The following is a 15,812-nucleotide window of genomic DNA, read 5'->3' on the forward strand; positions in this document are numbered from 1 at the left end:
GGGCGGCGAGGAGAGTTGGCATTCCTCACGCATGCCGTCCTAGTGCCAGTAAGGGTGCGTGTGCGTGTGCGTGTGTGCGTGTGCCACCATTCCCCCCCCTTTTGTTGACCTGAGATGAACCTTGTTTTTTCGGATACACACATGAACAAAGTTCCTGCATCTTTTACAGTTTTGTGTTTTTTGTCTTGTCATTTGTACATTTTGTATTCGAACCATTCCATCGTCTGGGCTGTTTTCTGTTCTCTCGTCACGTGCCCCCCCTGTTTTTGTTTAGTCCAGTTTTTATTGTTTTCTCTGGTGACGGCTCGAAACCTGTGAAGATGACGCTGACTGAATAGAGAATAAAGAGCAAAGCTTGTTTTGAAGACTTGTTCCTCTTTCTGTTCGCTGTGGACAAAACAGACAATTGTTTACTTGTGTCCGCCCCCCCCCTCATCACCCCTCGCTCCCTCACGTCGTAACTCACGGGTCCGAGACGAGGGGGCCGATGAGAGGGTGTCCTGAATCACTGAGGAGTTGAAGTCATGAGCCTAAGTGTTGCTTTGGAGCTGATTTACTCAACTGTTGAAATGAGTTTAATCTGTGACTGATCTGAAGTGCTCCCTGTAAACCAGCTGCCGTCATGGAGACGAGGTAACTCCACCTCGGGGAGGGTTCAGCTCAAACATCTGGAATAATGTCCGGAGCTGACCCACTTCTCCCCCTCGCCCTGCAGCGAGCTCCCTTCCTCTGGACCCTGGAGTAACTGGTGGTGCGTACTAAAACGGGTCTCCCCTTTCAGCGGGTTTCCTTTCGCTTTCACAGAGGAAGCCGGAGAGGAAACACAGACTAGTGACTTGGCTCTGGGGGATGGATGGACGGACGGATGGATGGATGGCTCCTCTTGGCGTGAAGTCCAGGCTGCGTGTCGGTGCTCGCCGCCCGACAGTCGGTGCGTGTTTCTCCTGTCTGTCATTATAGTGATTCAGGGTCTCCGCACATTGTGAGCATAGCAGAGATCCGGAGAGCTGCCTGCTCATGTCTAATTTTACTGCCGCCTGGAGTGGCTCTCTTTCTTTCTCTCTCTCTGTACGTGTGTGTGGGGGGTGTGTGTCTCTCTCTCTCTCTCCCTCCCTCTGTCTGTGTGTCTCTCTCTCTCCCTCCCTCTGTCTCTGTGTCTCTCTGTCTCCCCCCCCATGCTCTGGAGTCGAGGGGGTTGACCAATTGCCAGCAGCTGTTGCTCATTTCTCAATAGTCCCTCCTATACAGTACTGAGGCAGGGCAGTCACTCCACTCTGGAAGAGCAGCAGCAGCAGGCTTCTCCTGAACTTCACAGGAATAGCAGTCCATCACGAAGGGACGAGCGAGGCCACCGAGGATCCTCTTCTGGTGAGGGGACACTGAGTTGTTTGAATTCTTTTGTGTTCTCGTGTGGTTTGTGAGGACAGGTTTACTCCTGTTACATGAGGTCAGGGGCAGAGGCTCGAGAAAGTGTTCAGACTACAGGAGGGGATTGAGTCGTGGTTTGTCACCGCCGCCTGATGCTTGTGAGTTTTCTCTCCACACACTCACATTTAGCTGTGGGTCTTGTTCCAGGATATTTAATCACCCCTGTATAAATTTGTGTTGTCTTTGTCATGTGTCTTGTCGGAGACGGCTGAGTTTATCACTGGATCTCTGCAACAAGACATTTTTTCCACTCCTTCTCTCCAAGAAGAACCAACTCTCACAAAGCCCCAGGAAACTGATCCCTCACACTGATCATGTTTTTAGTTCACGCAGTTTCATTCAGTGATTCCTCCCGAGGACCGACGGGGTTGATGGAAGCTCCAGACTTGAGTTAAGAGAAGTTCAGAGAGCAGATTTCAGCTCCCGGCCTCAGGCTCTGTTTATTACACTACTTACAAAGAGGTGAGACGTGGAGAGGGGGGGTGCTCAGAGTGTATGTTAATGTTCTCCGGGGCTCCGAACTTCTGCTCGACCTCCACAGGGAGGTGGAAAAGGCGGTTTCCTGTAAGATAGCCTGAGTGGCTTCCTGCGTTTGTTGTCGAGCACCAGCTACAGATGACTTTGAGTTTTCAGTGTGACTACTTTACATTCAGTTGAGTCTAGTTTGTGTTTTTTTCTCTTGAGTGTCAGGAAAGAACAGTGAGAGCAGAAAGGAGAGAAATAAGAAAAGGATGTAAAAGGATGTGAAGACGGTGACCCAGCACTTTGCTTTCACTTTGCTTCATTAAAAAGGGATTATTTGAAACTGTGTTGACACTGAGAGATAAAGTTTCCCCCGGAGTCTCTGCCCTCGTTCCAACTCTTTCTCTCCTTCTCCCTCCCACTGTAGCTGTGTTGAGAGAAGCCCAGAGTGGAGCCCGGATCCTGTTGTGGGACTGATCCCCCACAGTCACTGACGCCCCGCCTGGCTCCTCCGGTCGACCAGAGCAAACAGCATCTTCGCCGGTCTCCTTTGTCTCCGTCCTCTGCCTCCGTCCTCTGCCTCCACATGTTCCTTCAGGTGGAGCGGAGGGCAGGGCACGCAGCCTGCCGGCCGGGGTCATAGTCTCGCTGACGGGGATGGCGTTCAACAGCAAGCTGGTCCTTGCCGGGTTTACCGCCGGCTCCCTGCTTGTCTACATCCTGTGTGTGAAGCTGGAGGGGCCCCTGTCCTGGTCCATAGAGCCTCTGAGACATTTCCATGGCTTCAGCCAGGAGCCGAACAGGTGGGTGACAAGTTTACACAACTTGAGGCAAAAAGGTCAAATTGAGGCAGCAGAGCCACAGAGATCCTGACGTTTAGTCCCCAAAACACTGATCCTGCGTATTTCACATTATAGTTTCCTTTAGAAGAAATTCCATCATCCCAGTTTGTAACTTTCTGTTGAAGATGTGTCGTCTGCAGAGATGAACCTGAACATCATCAGGGTTATCTTCATTCAACAACATTAAACAACTGAATTCACAAACTAAACCTGACGAGCAAACTGACCTGCGTTGGCTCTATTAGTTTGAAACGTGTTTATAGTGTTGAAGTACATGAGTGAAAGTAGGTTTGATGACCTTGAGTGACAAACTGGCTGATAACAGACACCAGGGTTGTTTGCTTTTCCACGAACGTCTGTCCTATTTAGCACCAAGTTGCAGTTTTCTGAGGAGTCACACACAGGAACCGGATTTACATTAATGACAGGAACAGGACATTGCTGTAATTTTTTATGAGGAGAGTTGTTTGTCCAGAGACGACTTAGTGACGACTCACCGAGCCGCTCATTGGCTTTGGTTTGTGAAACTGTCGAAGTGATGCTTTTCATCTGTTCACTTTTCCCTCTTACTTCATCTGTCTGTCTTCAGCTTTAGTCTGAAAACCCGGCTGCACTTCCTCCTTTGTTCATCTGATGTAGACAAAAACACCCTCAACGTAAAACTGAGGAGTTCTTTTGAAATGAAATGTTTTACGGTTCTCTCATTGGTCGACAGCTGATGAGGCAGTTTTATCCAGAACAGGATCTAAGCTTTATCATTACCTGGGAGCGCTCCAGGTTTACAAGCCTGCAGGTCCATAAGATGCATTAGGTGGGGGTGGGGGGGGCGCTGCTGCTCAAAGGTCTGTTTCAGACAGTAAATGGAGAGTTTGTGTGCAGGGAGCTCAAAGGTCTTCACATTAAACAGCTCCTCTTTAATCCGAGTCGTCCTCTCATCTGAGGCAGTAAACCTCGTGTGAAATGGACTTTGGAGACTTTTGCATTTAGAAAATATGTTTTTTTCCTGTTTAAGTCTAATGAACATTTTCACATTGAAACTCGACCTCATTAACACAGTTTGTCAAAGTGTGTGACCATAGATTCATGTACATTCTACTCAAATGTCTGGTGTGCAACATTTATAACTAATATCAATTATAATATATACAACAAAGTCCAAAAGGATGTGATGAGGTGCAGAGAACACTGAACATATGGTTGTTTAATTAATGGAGTTTAATTCTGATTATTAAATCCATCACTAACTCTTCACACGTTAACAAGTTCTAGTTCCACTTTGTGTCTCGGTACCAGACTCTGAGGATTCACTCTGAGCAGAGAGCAACATCTGCTTCGTCTAATAATAAAGAGCCAATCACAGCGAAGCTGAGCGTTGTGGTCACCTGACACTACAGCTTCCCTTTTGTCCGATAATAAACTGTGTCAGACGTCACGTGGACGTGAGCCTCTGCATGAAGAGACAGTTGGTTGTTTGAGCGGCAACGAGCTCAGATACAAGACACAGAGAAACCAGAAAGACATAAAGAGCAAAGAGACACAAAGTGACCACGAAGAGACACAAAGTGACCACAAAGAGACACAAAACGACCACAAAGAGACACAAAGTGACCACGAAGAGACACAAAGCGACCACAAAGAGACACAAAACGACCACAAAGAGACACAAAGTGACCACGAAGAGACACAAAGTGACCACAAAGAGACACAAAACGACCACAAAGAGACACAAACAGACACACCCGAAGAGACACAAAGTGACCACAAAGAGACACAAACGACCACAAAGAGCACAGAGAAAACGACCACGAAGAGACACAGACACAAAGTGACCACAAAGAGACAGAAAACGACCACAAAGAGACACAAAGTGACCACAAAGAGACACAAACAGACACAAAGTGACCACAAAGAGACACAAAGTGACCACAAAGAGACAGAAAACGACCACAAAGAGACCAGCAACACAAAGTGACCACGAAGAGACACAAAGTGACCACGAAGAGACACAAAGTGACCACGAAGAGACACAAAAACAGACACAAAGTGACCACAAAGAGACAACAAAAGTGACCACAAAGAGACAGAAAACGACCACAAAGAGAGACAAAGAGACCACAAAAAGACACAAAGTGACCACAAAAGACAAAAGAGCAAAGTCAACAAAGAAGAAAAAAGGCAGAAATTAGTTTCAGTGATGAAGCACAAACGTGACCTTGTTTTTACCAGATCATAAGGTACATCACCACTCAATGGCTGCTGGTAGAGCTTTCAACCACCTTTTCCTCCTCAGCTCTGAAAGCTCCAGAGAAAACAGGTGATTGGACCTTGAGTTCACATCTTTTAAACACTCGTTGTTTATGCAGTTGCAGATATGTGGTAGAGAAACGGGGACAGAGGACGGACGTGAAGTCGTAGCTCAGCCTCCACCCTCGTATTTAAGACAATTATCAGTTCAGCAGCAGAAACTGAGCCATGAATCAAACTTCCTTCTCTTCAGATCCTCCCATTGGCTCATATGTTATTATTGTTATATTTTGTGGAAAGTTATGAACTTAATTTAAAAGTTGGTTCACCAAAATAACAAATCAAGTATTTCCTCCTCCCGATAGTGGTTTTAATCATCGTCGTCATCATATTTCATCTGAAACTGGTGACACCCTGTGACTCATCCAGAGTAAACACACAGTTTAGTGTTAAGACCGGGAAACATCCCTATACCTGCAGCCCGTTAATCATTTACATGAGATTAAACACATACGATAAAACCTGTTAATTATTAGGATTAACAAAGTTCCCTCTGTTTTAAGGCTTTCTGCTAACCTAAGTTATGTTTATCATACAGAATGAGATTGGTTTCTTCTCATTTAACTTTCGTCATGGAACCAAATAAGTTGATTTGATAAATTCCTTAAAGGGCGTGCAGCACGTTGAGCGTTGTTTCCAGCATCGACCTCCCGGGCTCACGCCACATGTTGCTCTGTCTCCCACAGCAGCTCACGAGACTCTGAGGAGCCTCTGGACAGAAAGAACAGCAGTGAGCGGTGGAGCCGTCCATCACCTGCCTCCACCCTTCACCCACAGCTCCCCTCTGCAACCGCTCTGCAGGGAAACACGAGTGCACACACTCCGGCTCCAACCTCAGAGACTCAAACAGCCGCTGAGCCGCAGGCACCCGCTAGGTCCACGTCCAGGTCTGCAGCTGTGGGGGGAACCCGGGGCAGCACCAGAGGCCCCACACTGAAGCCTCAACGGTCCACTGAGCCTCCCTTCATCGGAGACGCCTACATGAGTGAAGACGTCCCTGCACAGACGGTGAGTTCTCCTAATGTTCGAACCTCCACCAAGGCCCAACAGTCCCCTTACATTCAATCACATACTCCGGGATATCAGTTCCCTTAATGTGCCGGATTCTTTTCATCAAGATCCAGAAATTATTTTTAAAAAACAACAGTGAAATCGTTTTGTCTCCCAAGTTTAAAGAAGGTGAAAAACACTCCTGTGTCCACACCGACACTGAAGGAGTTCCACCGACTCATATCGCAGCTTTCATGGAAATCTGTTCAGTAGATTTTCTGTCATCTTGCTTACAGACAGACAAACAAACCTTGGTGGAGGTAATGAAATCTGTGAATTCTGGTAGGAAGTCTTTTCTTGTATATAAACACGAAGGCTGCATCATGGGCGTAGGAGGCTGCAGCTGCTGACCACCTGGTTTCCATCAGAGCTGCTGTCAGAGGGCGGCTGCCTCCGTCCACTGGGTGGGTCTGCTCCTCCGTTAATGTTTCACAGAACATGGAGTCATGGCTCCTTGAGGCTGACGCTGTTTCTCCGTCACCTCCGCGCTGCCTAAACCTGCGTCATCCACACACGTTGCATCGTCGGGTGGGAAATTACAGGACGATAAAACACAGGAGGTGAAATGAAAACAGTCTGTGAAAGTCTCCTGAGAGAGAAGTTAATGAAACGATGAGTCACACAGATGAGCCACATCATGTGGATTCTTCATCGTGCTCACGCTGAGCTTCTGTTTGAACCAGATCTTAATGGATCAACTCAGTTTAGCTGCAGTTTATGACTTTTTTTTTAATACTTTTTAATATCCTACACTTTGTTTTGTGCAGGGCCAGAGTTCTCACAGGTTTACATTTGCTGGTATAATGTTATCTTGTGTAGTTTAAGGTTTTGAGCTGTTCATTGAGGAGAAAATTAATAATTGATTCTCCAGGCGCAGATGAACCCAATCAAACTTTCCAAGTTTCACTCTCTGTCCCCCTGCTGGCGGTTTTATCTTTCATTCATCAGCAAAGTGTTTCCACACAAATCTATAAATGCTCAGATTCCTTCTCTCTCTGGATACAATCAGCCGTTTCCATCCTGTCGTCAGCCGTGTTCTTTCTCAGACGTGTAATTACTGGATAATATTCCTCCAGTGAGTCTGGAGGTTTGACACTGAGGTAGCTCGACCTCCTCAGTGGAGCTAACGGTGCTGCGTGTGCACAGATCATGTGGGACGTGCACTAACTGAAGTCCTGCAGGCTGGAGATAAGACGTGTGTTGGTGCTTTGATAACAACATGGTGGCGTTATCTCTTCCTCAGAACTGCACTGACGGTGTTAGGAGCCGAGTCGCTCAGACAGAATTTGGGGGACGGTTTCTGAGGCATATTCCGGTCCTGCAGTGGGCCAATCACGTGAGCCGAGACCAGTACCTGCGTCTGACTCAGTACCCGGGAGCTCATGGCTGGGAGGGGGTCGACTACAACAGTGAGTTTGGTTTCTTTATTTTCCACTGGATCTTTCATTTCTGTTGGTTAAGACTTTGTGTTCTCCACCTGGGTCCTTGGTCTAAATTCTAAGAGAAATAAATGTAGAATTTCACAGAAAATACAAAAGGTATCCACCGGTATGTAAGACGTTGTGTTAATGTCGATGGAGGTGATTTTACAGTGTGTTCATTAAGGATATGATACAATCATATCAAAATTCTTGTACAGACAGTGAAGGTTCTCCAAAGCCGACACTGTTCCTTCATGATGTGTTTTCTAAAATTATCGTTATAGATATTCATACACATGGAGAGGGTTGTGGGTAAATGTCACAGGAAACGTGGGTCTCATCACATTGTGGTGAGACAGTTGCAGTTTCGTGTGTGTGTGTGTGTGTGTGTGTGTGTGTGTGTGTGTGTGTGTGTGTGTGTGTGTGTGTGTGTGTGTGTGTGTGTGTGTGTGTGTGTGTGTGTGTGTGTGTGTGTGTGTGTGTGTGTGTGTGTGTGTGTGTGTGTGTGCGCCCACGCGCAGCTGCAGGGTTTTTCTTTCTTTCAGACCAGTTTCAAATAACTGAATCTGAGGGCGGACGGAATTACACAGACACAAGAAATAACTAAATAAATTAAAAAATCTCTTGTTCAGCAGAGTAAATCTCTTCCTGATTATTCAAAGACCTGACATGAAGATGAATTCTGTTTTTCTGTGCGAGCAGCGCTGGTGGAAGCTCTCTCCGTCCTCAACTCCTCCGCTAACAGGCAGATGCTGGACGACTGGAGCAGCCGCAGCAACGGATCGGAGTGCACCCGCTGCGCTGTGGTGGGGAACGGGGGGATCCTGAAGGAGTCAGGGAAAGGACAGGAGATCGACAGTCATCACTACGTCTTCAGGTACAACTCTCACTCTCCAACCTGATCCTGCATGAAATCACCAAATGTTCTGTATGTGGGTGGAAACACTAAATAAAATAAACCAAATAATCGTCAATTGATGAAATTCATGGAGTCTGGTCTGGAGTTGGTTTGAAAAGCAATAAAAGTGGATCCACAACGATCTGATTCAGTCGGACTGTTGTGTGTTTGCTGTTCTGACTGAAGGAGACTTCACAGAAACCTGTTTTCATCCCTGTGTGTGTTTGTGTGTGTTTGTGTTTGTGATGTTCAGGACCAACGGGGCAGTCATTAAGGGCTTTGAGCAGGATGTGGGGTCCCGGACCACCCACTACACCTTCTCCACCAACACGTTGATGAACTCGATGGGGAGCTACGCAGGACTCGGCTTCACGGGACCGCCGCTGTCTCAGGTCAGGACCACAACACAGGAAGTCTCTCCCAGTGGTGAGATCATGACTTAAAAGACGTGTCTGCCGCTCTCCAACAGGAAACCCGATACGTCTTCCTGCCCGAACACGACCGCGACTACCTGCTGGTGAAGGCTGCAGCCACGCACACCGCGGTGGAGAGAGGGCGTGAGCGAGCCAAAGAGTGAGCATCGATCACCGGACACACGTGACTTTCATTCAGTCTTTCTCTTGCCTAGCGTGTTTCTGTGAGTATAGAAGTTAGGGAGCTAAAACCAGGTGTTTGAGACAGAGGCTGAAAAGAGGAGCTGCAGGAGAGTCGTGTGCTTTCTGAACATCAGAGCATGAAAACATTCTACACTTATATCATTCACAGCAGGAAGGTTCCTGGTTTGAATCCCAGCTCTGCCCGGGTCTTTCTGTGTGGAGTTGCATGTCGACAGTGTGTGAGTGATGTGAAGAAGTGCAGCGTAATGTTATCACACTTCTGTGTTTCCTCTTTTACTCAAGTGTTGGATCTGATTATTTAACAGACTGAGAAACTGGTTTCACTTCCACATCCACACTTTGTGCAGTGTCTCACCGCTCGCTGCTGTCGAGGGAAACGTCACCGAGCAAACCACAGCATCCATGTTCTGTTTTCTTAGTGTCGGGGGATTCTGTGATCTTTGAGTGACGTTGTGTTTCCTCCACAGTCCCACCAAGTACTTCGGAGAGGACGTGACAGCAGAGAAGCTGAAGATGTATCATCCCGACTTCACCCGTTACCTCAGGAACAGGTGAGCCAATCGTCTGCAGGTAGTTAAAAGCTCGGCTTGCATTTCAGCGGCTGTGTGGGAGGAAAGTTTCAACACAGAGGACGATGGTTTCAGTTCATCTTTCTTCACTTTGTCCTGACGTGACAGATTTCTGTTTGTTTCAGATTCCTTCGATCCGGTACTCTGAAAACCAAATATAAGAGCATTTATCGCCCAACGACCGGCGCTGTGATGCTGTTGGCTGCGCTGCACTCCTGCGACCAGGTAGCGCTCCTCTCTCCTGTCAGTCTGTACATCCCTGTACATTGTCTTTTATTTCCCGCAGGACAAGGCTGCGCCCGCCTGAGAGCGTGAGAATGTTTTGACAGTTTGCGGTTGCGGCCTTGTCGAGGCACGTTCTGTCTGTCTGACATCGCGAAGCCTCGATTACAAGCACAGATTCAACTGTAATTTACCACAGAATTTGTAAGATCTTAACATCTGTAAAAACTGGCTTTTCCTGCCGTCAGCTGTGGGAGAGACAGAGATTCAGGCTGATAAGCTCGAGTCCAAACATGAAACAAACTGATCTGCCTCAGATTCCTGCTTCACTGTCGTTTCCTCTGTTGATGCAGGTGAGCGCCTACGGCTTCATGACCCCGGACTATAAGAACTACTCTGACCACTACTACGACAGAAACTACCACCCGGTGGGCTTCTACGTCAACCACGACATGCGCATGGAAATGACTCTGTGGCAGCAGCTGCACCAGGCCGGCCTCATGCGACTCTACATGCACAAGTGAATTCAGGTCGACAGGAAATGACGTCGCCGGGTCTCTGGTCAAGCTACGAGCACGAGGAGGCAGGAAGTCGGTTCATGATTCTCTGAACTGAGCGAAGTAGCAGAAGTTTTCTTTTCATGAAGGAAACGTCAGTTTTTTAAATGTCAGCTGCTGTGATTGTTTGATTTAGTTTAATTTATCAAAGACGTGTCTGAAACGTTTTAATGACATTATCCCAGAGAGCGTGGGTTTGGTGATTTGTAGGAAGAGTCAAACTGGATAAACAAACATATATTCAAGATCCCCAGAGGATAAACCCACTGATTTCTCATGGAGCGCCATCTTCAGGTCACTTTTTTTATTTTGCTATATATTTATATTGCGATATCCCCACAGATGCCAGATCATAGACTTCAAAGAAAGATGGACGACATGTCTCTACTTCCTAAATTTCCCTCAGGATCAATAAAGTATCCATCCTATTGGAACCCTGCCATCTTGCATCAAGACGTCTTTATATCATCAGGTAACTAGTTAAATCCAAACGTACCAGAAGCACTTAACAAACCTCAGGGTGGTAAGAACCACCTGGAACGACAGAAACATTTATTGGGTTTGATGTCTGTTGTTAAAACCAGTTTCCATAATTGTCCTTTCACTTCAGTTTTTATCCCTGAGGCTGTAATTAAAACAGGAAACAAGTGTCAACGTGCTCTCAGCTACATCAGCTTGGCTTGTGTCATATTTAATAATTGTTTATAACCTATTTATTTCTATTCAGACTCTAACCAGTGCCAAGAGTCTAAAACAAACAATGTTTGGGCTTTAATCTGTTTTTACAAATCAGGCTTCTTCCTTCACAAATCACCAAACTCGTGTTCAGGAGTTAACTGACGATCAGTCTTTCAGTTTCTTGTTGCCGTGGTGCAGCGTGTTGACGAGCGACGAGTCTGCAACTCAGTCGGCCACTTGCTCAAAATATCTCCTGGCCCTAAATAGCCGGTTGGAGCGCTGCTGGCAGTGACCGGCCGAGGTCGGACATGTGCCCACTTCTCTCTGCGTGTGTTTACTGTACGATGGTGGATGGGAACACTAATCAAACCTCTGTGATCGGGAAGCTTTCTGGGACCTGCGGGTTTGTTTAAGGGACTTAACTTATTTTTCTCTGGTTTTTCCTCTTTTGAGCACGTTTTTGTACGAGGTGCCTCGATGGGATGACCCACGCTTCTGTGCCTTCTTAATGTGAACCAGTAACTGAGGTGGTGATTCAGGACGTTTCCACGACGACGTCCGTGGCCTTTTCTGTGTGTTTGGATTTCGAGGCCGTCGCCAAGGACTCGCCTGGAGGAACGTGCTCGTTCACGCTGCCTCACCTGGACTCCGCTCTGAGCCGTGACGATGAAGGTCCCAGTTCAGTGAGATTTATGAACTCTATCATTAAATAGATGTTTTCACGATGTTCCGAGCATTGACGACAAACTGTAGAACTGAGGGAAGAAACCAAAGACTCACTGTTAATCAGGGGATCTGATTTGAAATGTACTTTATATGAACCGTGTTTTTACGACGTGTCGCGGGATGAAGGGAAAAGCTCTGTTGTGCAATTTCTGTTTTTTATTTTTACCTTTTTTAAAAATCTGTATAAAAGTAAACTGTGATTTTATCTCAATGGGTTTGTGTTTTTTAATTTCTTGATTTTAAAAACATTGTTTGATTTTACATGACCTGATTAACTGACATGTACTTTAAAACTCTAAGGAGAATGTTAATATTTAACACAGATCTAATTGAAGTACACAGAAACTAATGATACACTTCCTGGTCCAATTAACTGCTTGTGTAACTTTCAATGACTTCACAGTAGATTAAAGCTTAACATGCAAGATGTATAATTTGTCAATAAGCAACAGAAACAGTTACACAAAGTTTCTTGCGAGAGAATAATTTGTCACAAAAAGACGTTTTGGTCACAAGATCCAATCAGGAGCAGAGACGCAGTAAGAGGGTGAAGCTGCTGACGTTATGTTTGTGCTTCTCTTAAAACTAGATGAAACCTCTGCCACCCAGTTCTGTAGTGTTAGAGGAAGTGGTCTGCACTAACCCTTTCAACAAGTTTAGTGGAAACCCGTCCAGTAGTTTCTGTGTAATCCTGCTTTCTGACAAACACAACAACACAAGAAGTCCGATTGCAGCTGTGTGCAGAAACTTTAAAAACTATTCTTTTAGATAAACGCACTCAGATGTTTAGTTTTGGACACGTGAAGGTCACACATGTTTCCTTTTGTCTTTAACAAACTGATGAAGAGTCATTTCAGGGAGGTGTGGTATGCAGGGCCTCTCTCTCTCTCTCTCTGTAAGAACACACAGGAACACACATGAACCACATGACCTCCTCGTCCTCTCCTCGTCCTCAGCTCGTCTGAGAAGCCGTACGAGGCGGCGAGGGAGGCGCAGAGAGCCGGATGTGGTCTGGGAGGGGGCTGCATTCACCAAGTCATGAGTCAGGGTTTGCAGCGATGCCAACATGTCTGGCAGCAGCACGTTACAATTACCCTCTGCAGTTGGTTGGTAACGTGGAGCCACCGGCCTGAGAGACCAGGCCTGTTCCCGACTGGAATATGAACAGATGCATGATGGGACAGGGTCAGATCATCGCTTTGCATGTTGTGGAAAAGTTTCAGCACAAAGTTTCCCATCAGGGCGGAACAGTTTTTCCAGGATGATGCTGAAGGTGTGGAAACTGTCGTGTAATGTTCCATATTAAATATATCTATAGATTTATTCATGTGTTATCTGTGGCTGTGGCCACAGGTTGATGATAAACATCGGTTCATCATGTTCCAGTGCTCTCATTGTGATTATAGTGTATTTATAGTTCTTACAGTACATTTGCATCAGCAGAGAAATCAGAGTAAGAGTAACTAGCTGCTGACACTTAGTGGTGAGACGAGGTCGGTGCAGCTTGGTCTGCGTCTTCAGCCTCCATCCAAGCACCACAAAGTTTTGGCACAATATTCTTCTTGTTATTGTGAAATTCACCTCCACTAACACAAGGTGCTGATGTGATGATATGAACAGTAATAATCTTTAACCAGAGTCTCCCCAGAAAGCACCGAAGGTCTTTATTAGAAAATGAAGTACCTGTTAAATATGGCATCAACATTTCAGACCCTATAAAACCCAGAACAATGTGATTTAATCATTTCTGTGTTTTGGTAATAATATAGAATCTGTTCTCACAAACTCAGGAAACAGCCAGTGACCGGTTCAATGACAAGACTTTCACTTTCACTCTCTTCTCTTTGTAGAAATCTGCTCTGATATCACATCTCCTCTCGCTGCCTCAGTCCCTGGTGCTCAGGTGGAGGAGCTTGTTTCAGGTGTTCATCAGGTCTCAGGGCGTCTTCCTCTCCTCTGGTGGAGAGCAAGTAAACTCTGTGACGTCTATTTCCTGGGTTTCTTCTCCATCGTCACCATGTCTGAGAACTCTGTAAAACAAGCGTGTGCTATTATTCATGTCCTGAATCAGTCCTACAGTTTGAATCTCAACATTTCCCCTCAGCCAGGACGAGTGTCCAGCTGCTGACACTCAGTGGTGACTCCAGGTCGGTGCATCAGAGTCTGAAGATCAAACCTTCACCTGTGAAGTCGATGCGTCCGTCTCCATCAGCGTCTGAAGCCTGGATCAAGGCCTCGGCCTCCTCATCAGACAGAGGAGCTGACGGGGCTGCGCTCGGGACAGTGGACAGGATGTACCTGCGGAAAGAACAATCCTATTTAGAAATATGAAGTATTTCTTACTCCCACTACTTCTAGAGCAGAACTGTAAAATATCTCTGCATCAATCCAGAGTCTAGGAGTCATGGCAACAAAGTATTTATTCATTTGGTTTAAACAAGCGATTAACGAGGACGTGGACATAAATCCATATATTTCTGGTTCTCAAAAAAACCCCACACACACTGTCCTCATCCTGCTGCTGTAGCTGATGATAGAGCAACAACTTTGGATGAAAACACTGAAATGTAGGAGCAGCTTTTGAAAATCAAACTAAACGTGTGACATGTGAATAAAGATCAGAATCATCAGTCGTCATTAAAGTAAAAAAACATGTTGATTTCGACCTTTTTATTGGATTTGTTGACGATAAAGAAATATGTTAGAATCAGTGAAGGTTCCTACTTGATCTCGTTCCACTCGATGTATCCGCTGCCGTCCTGGTCGAGCTTGGCGAAGGCCTTTCTGACGGCCTCCTCCCGCTGCTCCGACGTCTTGAACCGTCTCATGTAATCCAGAAAGCTGCTGTAGTTGAAGGTTCCTGCTGAATCACGAAAGATGTCGTCAGGCCATGAAACCGTCACCATGACTCACACCTGAGGTCACTTTATAATGTGTGACAGCATCACACACACACACACACACACAGTGTCACCCTGTGTTCTCATCTCCTGTGGCATGCGGCTGATATCCTGCTCTGTGAGGGAAGCGCCCATGGCCACAGCCACCTTCTTCACCTGCGGCCGAAAGTCGTCCTCCATGTCGAGGCCTGAGCTGAGAGGAGAGGAGGGAAACCACCTGTTAACAACCTTATATCTCAATAAGGTGACTTGTTGTTACTTCATGAGGTTTACCTACAAGCTGATGTTTCTATAATAAGATTTCAATCAGGAGATAAACCATAACAGAAAATGATATGAGCATTTACTAAGACGTTGAACTATTTCTTTAATTTTCCTTGTTTCACTTTTGCCGTCCTTCCTTTCTGGTTTCCTTGTTTTACTTTATTCTTTCTGTGCTTCAGTCTTTTCCTCTTCTGTCTTTTTCTTTCCTTTATCCATCATTTCTCATATTTCTTATTTCTCCCCTTCTCCTCATCTGAATCGAGGGTGGAAGGATAGATGGTGTCAAACAGACTCGTGCAGACTAAAACATCAAGTTACGAGGTCGAAGGCACAAATGTAAATGAAAAGTGCACATATGGCATCAGAAGGTGTGAAATGTACTGGGATGTTTCAGGGATCAGTCAGTGCAGAGTTACTCATGCTGAGGTGGGTCATGGATATTCTGGGTCTCCACCTTCATGATGTCTGTCAGCCTCAGAGGACTCGTCATGTCAGGAGTCAGCACGCAGCGTCTGGGCGTGTGTGTTGTTGTGAGTCGACGTGTGCAGTGGATCAGCGGATCAGTTGTGTAACCAGCGCAGCAGAGGGTGTAAACAGTCTGTGAAGGTGCATGAAGCAGCGCGTTGCTCGGCTCTTTCATCATTCTTCTTCTCCTCTTTCACTTCACGCTCACACATTTCACTCCATCATTTGCACTTCAAGACGTCTCTTATCAAGCGGAGCTTTGTTCGCAGGCCAGAGGTCAGACAGACGCCTCACATCAAACAAACCGCTGAGCTCTGAGCTCCTCCAGGTTCTGAAGCGACTCCACAGCTCGTTGGACAAATTAGCATCAAGAAAACAAAATAGAAAATGATTTGAAGATTATTTAAAG

General features: G+C 46.2%; 2 protein-coding genes across 4 annotated transcripts; one reads left to right on the forward strand and one right to left on the reverse strand.

Moving 5' to 3' along the window:
- The first annotated feature begins 893 nt into the window (after window positions 1–893).
- st6galnac (ST6 (alpha-N-acetyl-neuraminyl-2,3-beta-galactosyl-1,3)-N-acetylgalactosaminide alpha-2,6-sialyltransferase) lies at window positions 894–11,985 on the forward strand. 3 transcript variants are annotated; one of them, XM_035145910.2, is made up of 10 exons: window positions 894–931; window positions 2,318–2,693; window positions 5,723–6,044; window positions 7,330–7,495; window positions 8,210–8,384; window positions 8,659–8,797; window positions 8,875–8,978; window positions 9,490–9,573; window positions 9,717–9,816; window positions 10,167–11,985. In XM_035145910.2, exons 2-10 carry the CDS (start codon window positions 2,548–2,550, stop codon window positions 10,335–10,337), a joined length of 1,407 nt encoding a protein of 468 aa, XP_035001801.1. In that variant the 5' UTR covers window positions 894–931; window positions 2,318–2,547; the 3' UTR covers window positions 10,338–11,985. The 3 variants fall into 3 exon arrangements, with proteins under 3 accessions (XP_035001801.1, XP_035001800.1, XP_035001802.1); XM_035145909.2 differs by lacking the exon at window positions 894–931 and adding an exon at window positions 1,163–1,368; XM_035145911.2 differs by lacking the exon at window positions 894–931 and adding an exon at window positions 1,389–1,526.
- Window positions 11,986–13,402: 1,417 nt separating this feature from the next.
- Window positions 13,403–14,865, reverse strand: LOC118100774 (parvalbumin-like EF-hand-containing protein). Its single transcript, XM_047338392.1, has 4 exons — window positions 14,749–14,865; window positions 14,499–14,634; window positions 13,957–14,072; window positions 13,403–13,804 (listed from the first exon to the last, which is right to left on the reverse strand). The coding sequence occupies exons 1-4, from the start codon at window positions 14,852–14,854 to the stop codon at window positions 13,761–13,763; spliced, it is 402 nt and encodes a 133-aa protein (XP_047194348.1). The 5' UTR covers window positions 14,855–14,865; the 3' UTR covers window positions 13,403–13,760.
- Between the last annotated feature and the right edge of the window lie 947 nt (window positions 14,866–15,812).

This window comes from Hippoglossus stenolepis, chromosome 21, assembly GCF_022539355.2.
Source record: "Hippoglossus stenolepis isolate QCI-W04-F060 chromosome 21, HSTE1.2, whole genome shotgun sequence".
NCBI classification, from domain to species: Eukaryota; Metazoa; Chordata; class Actinopteri; order Pleuronectiformes; family Pleuronectidae; genus Hippoglossus; species Hippoglossus stenolepis.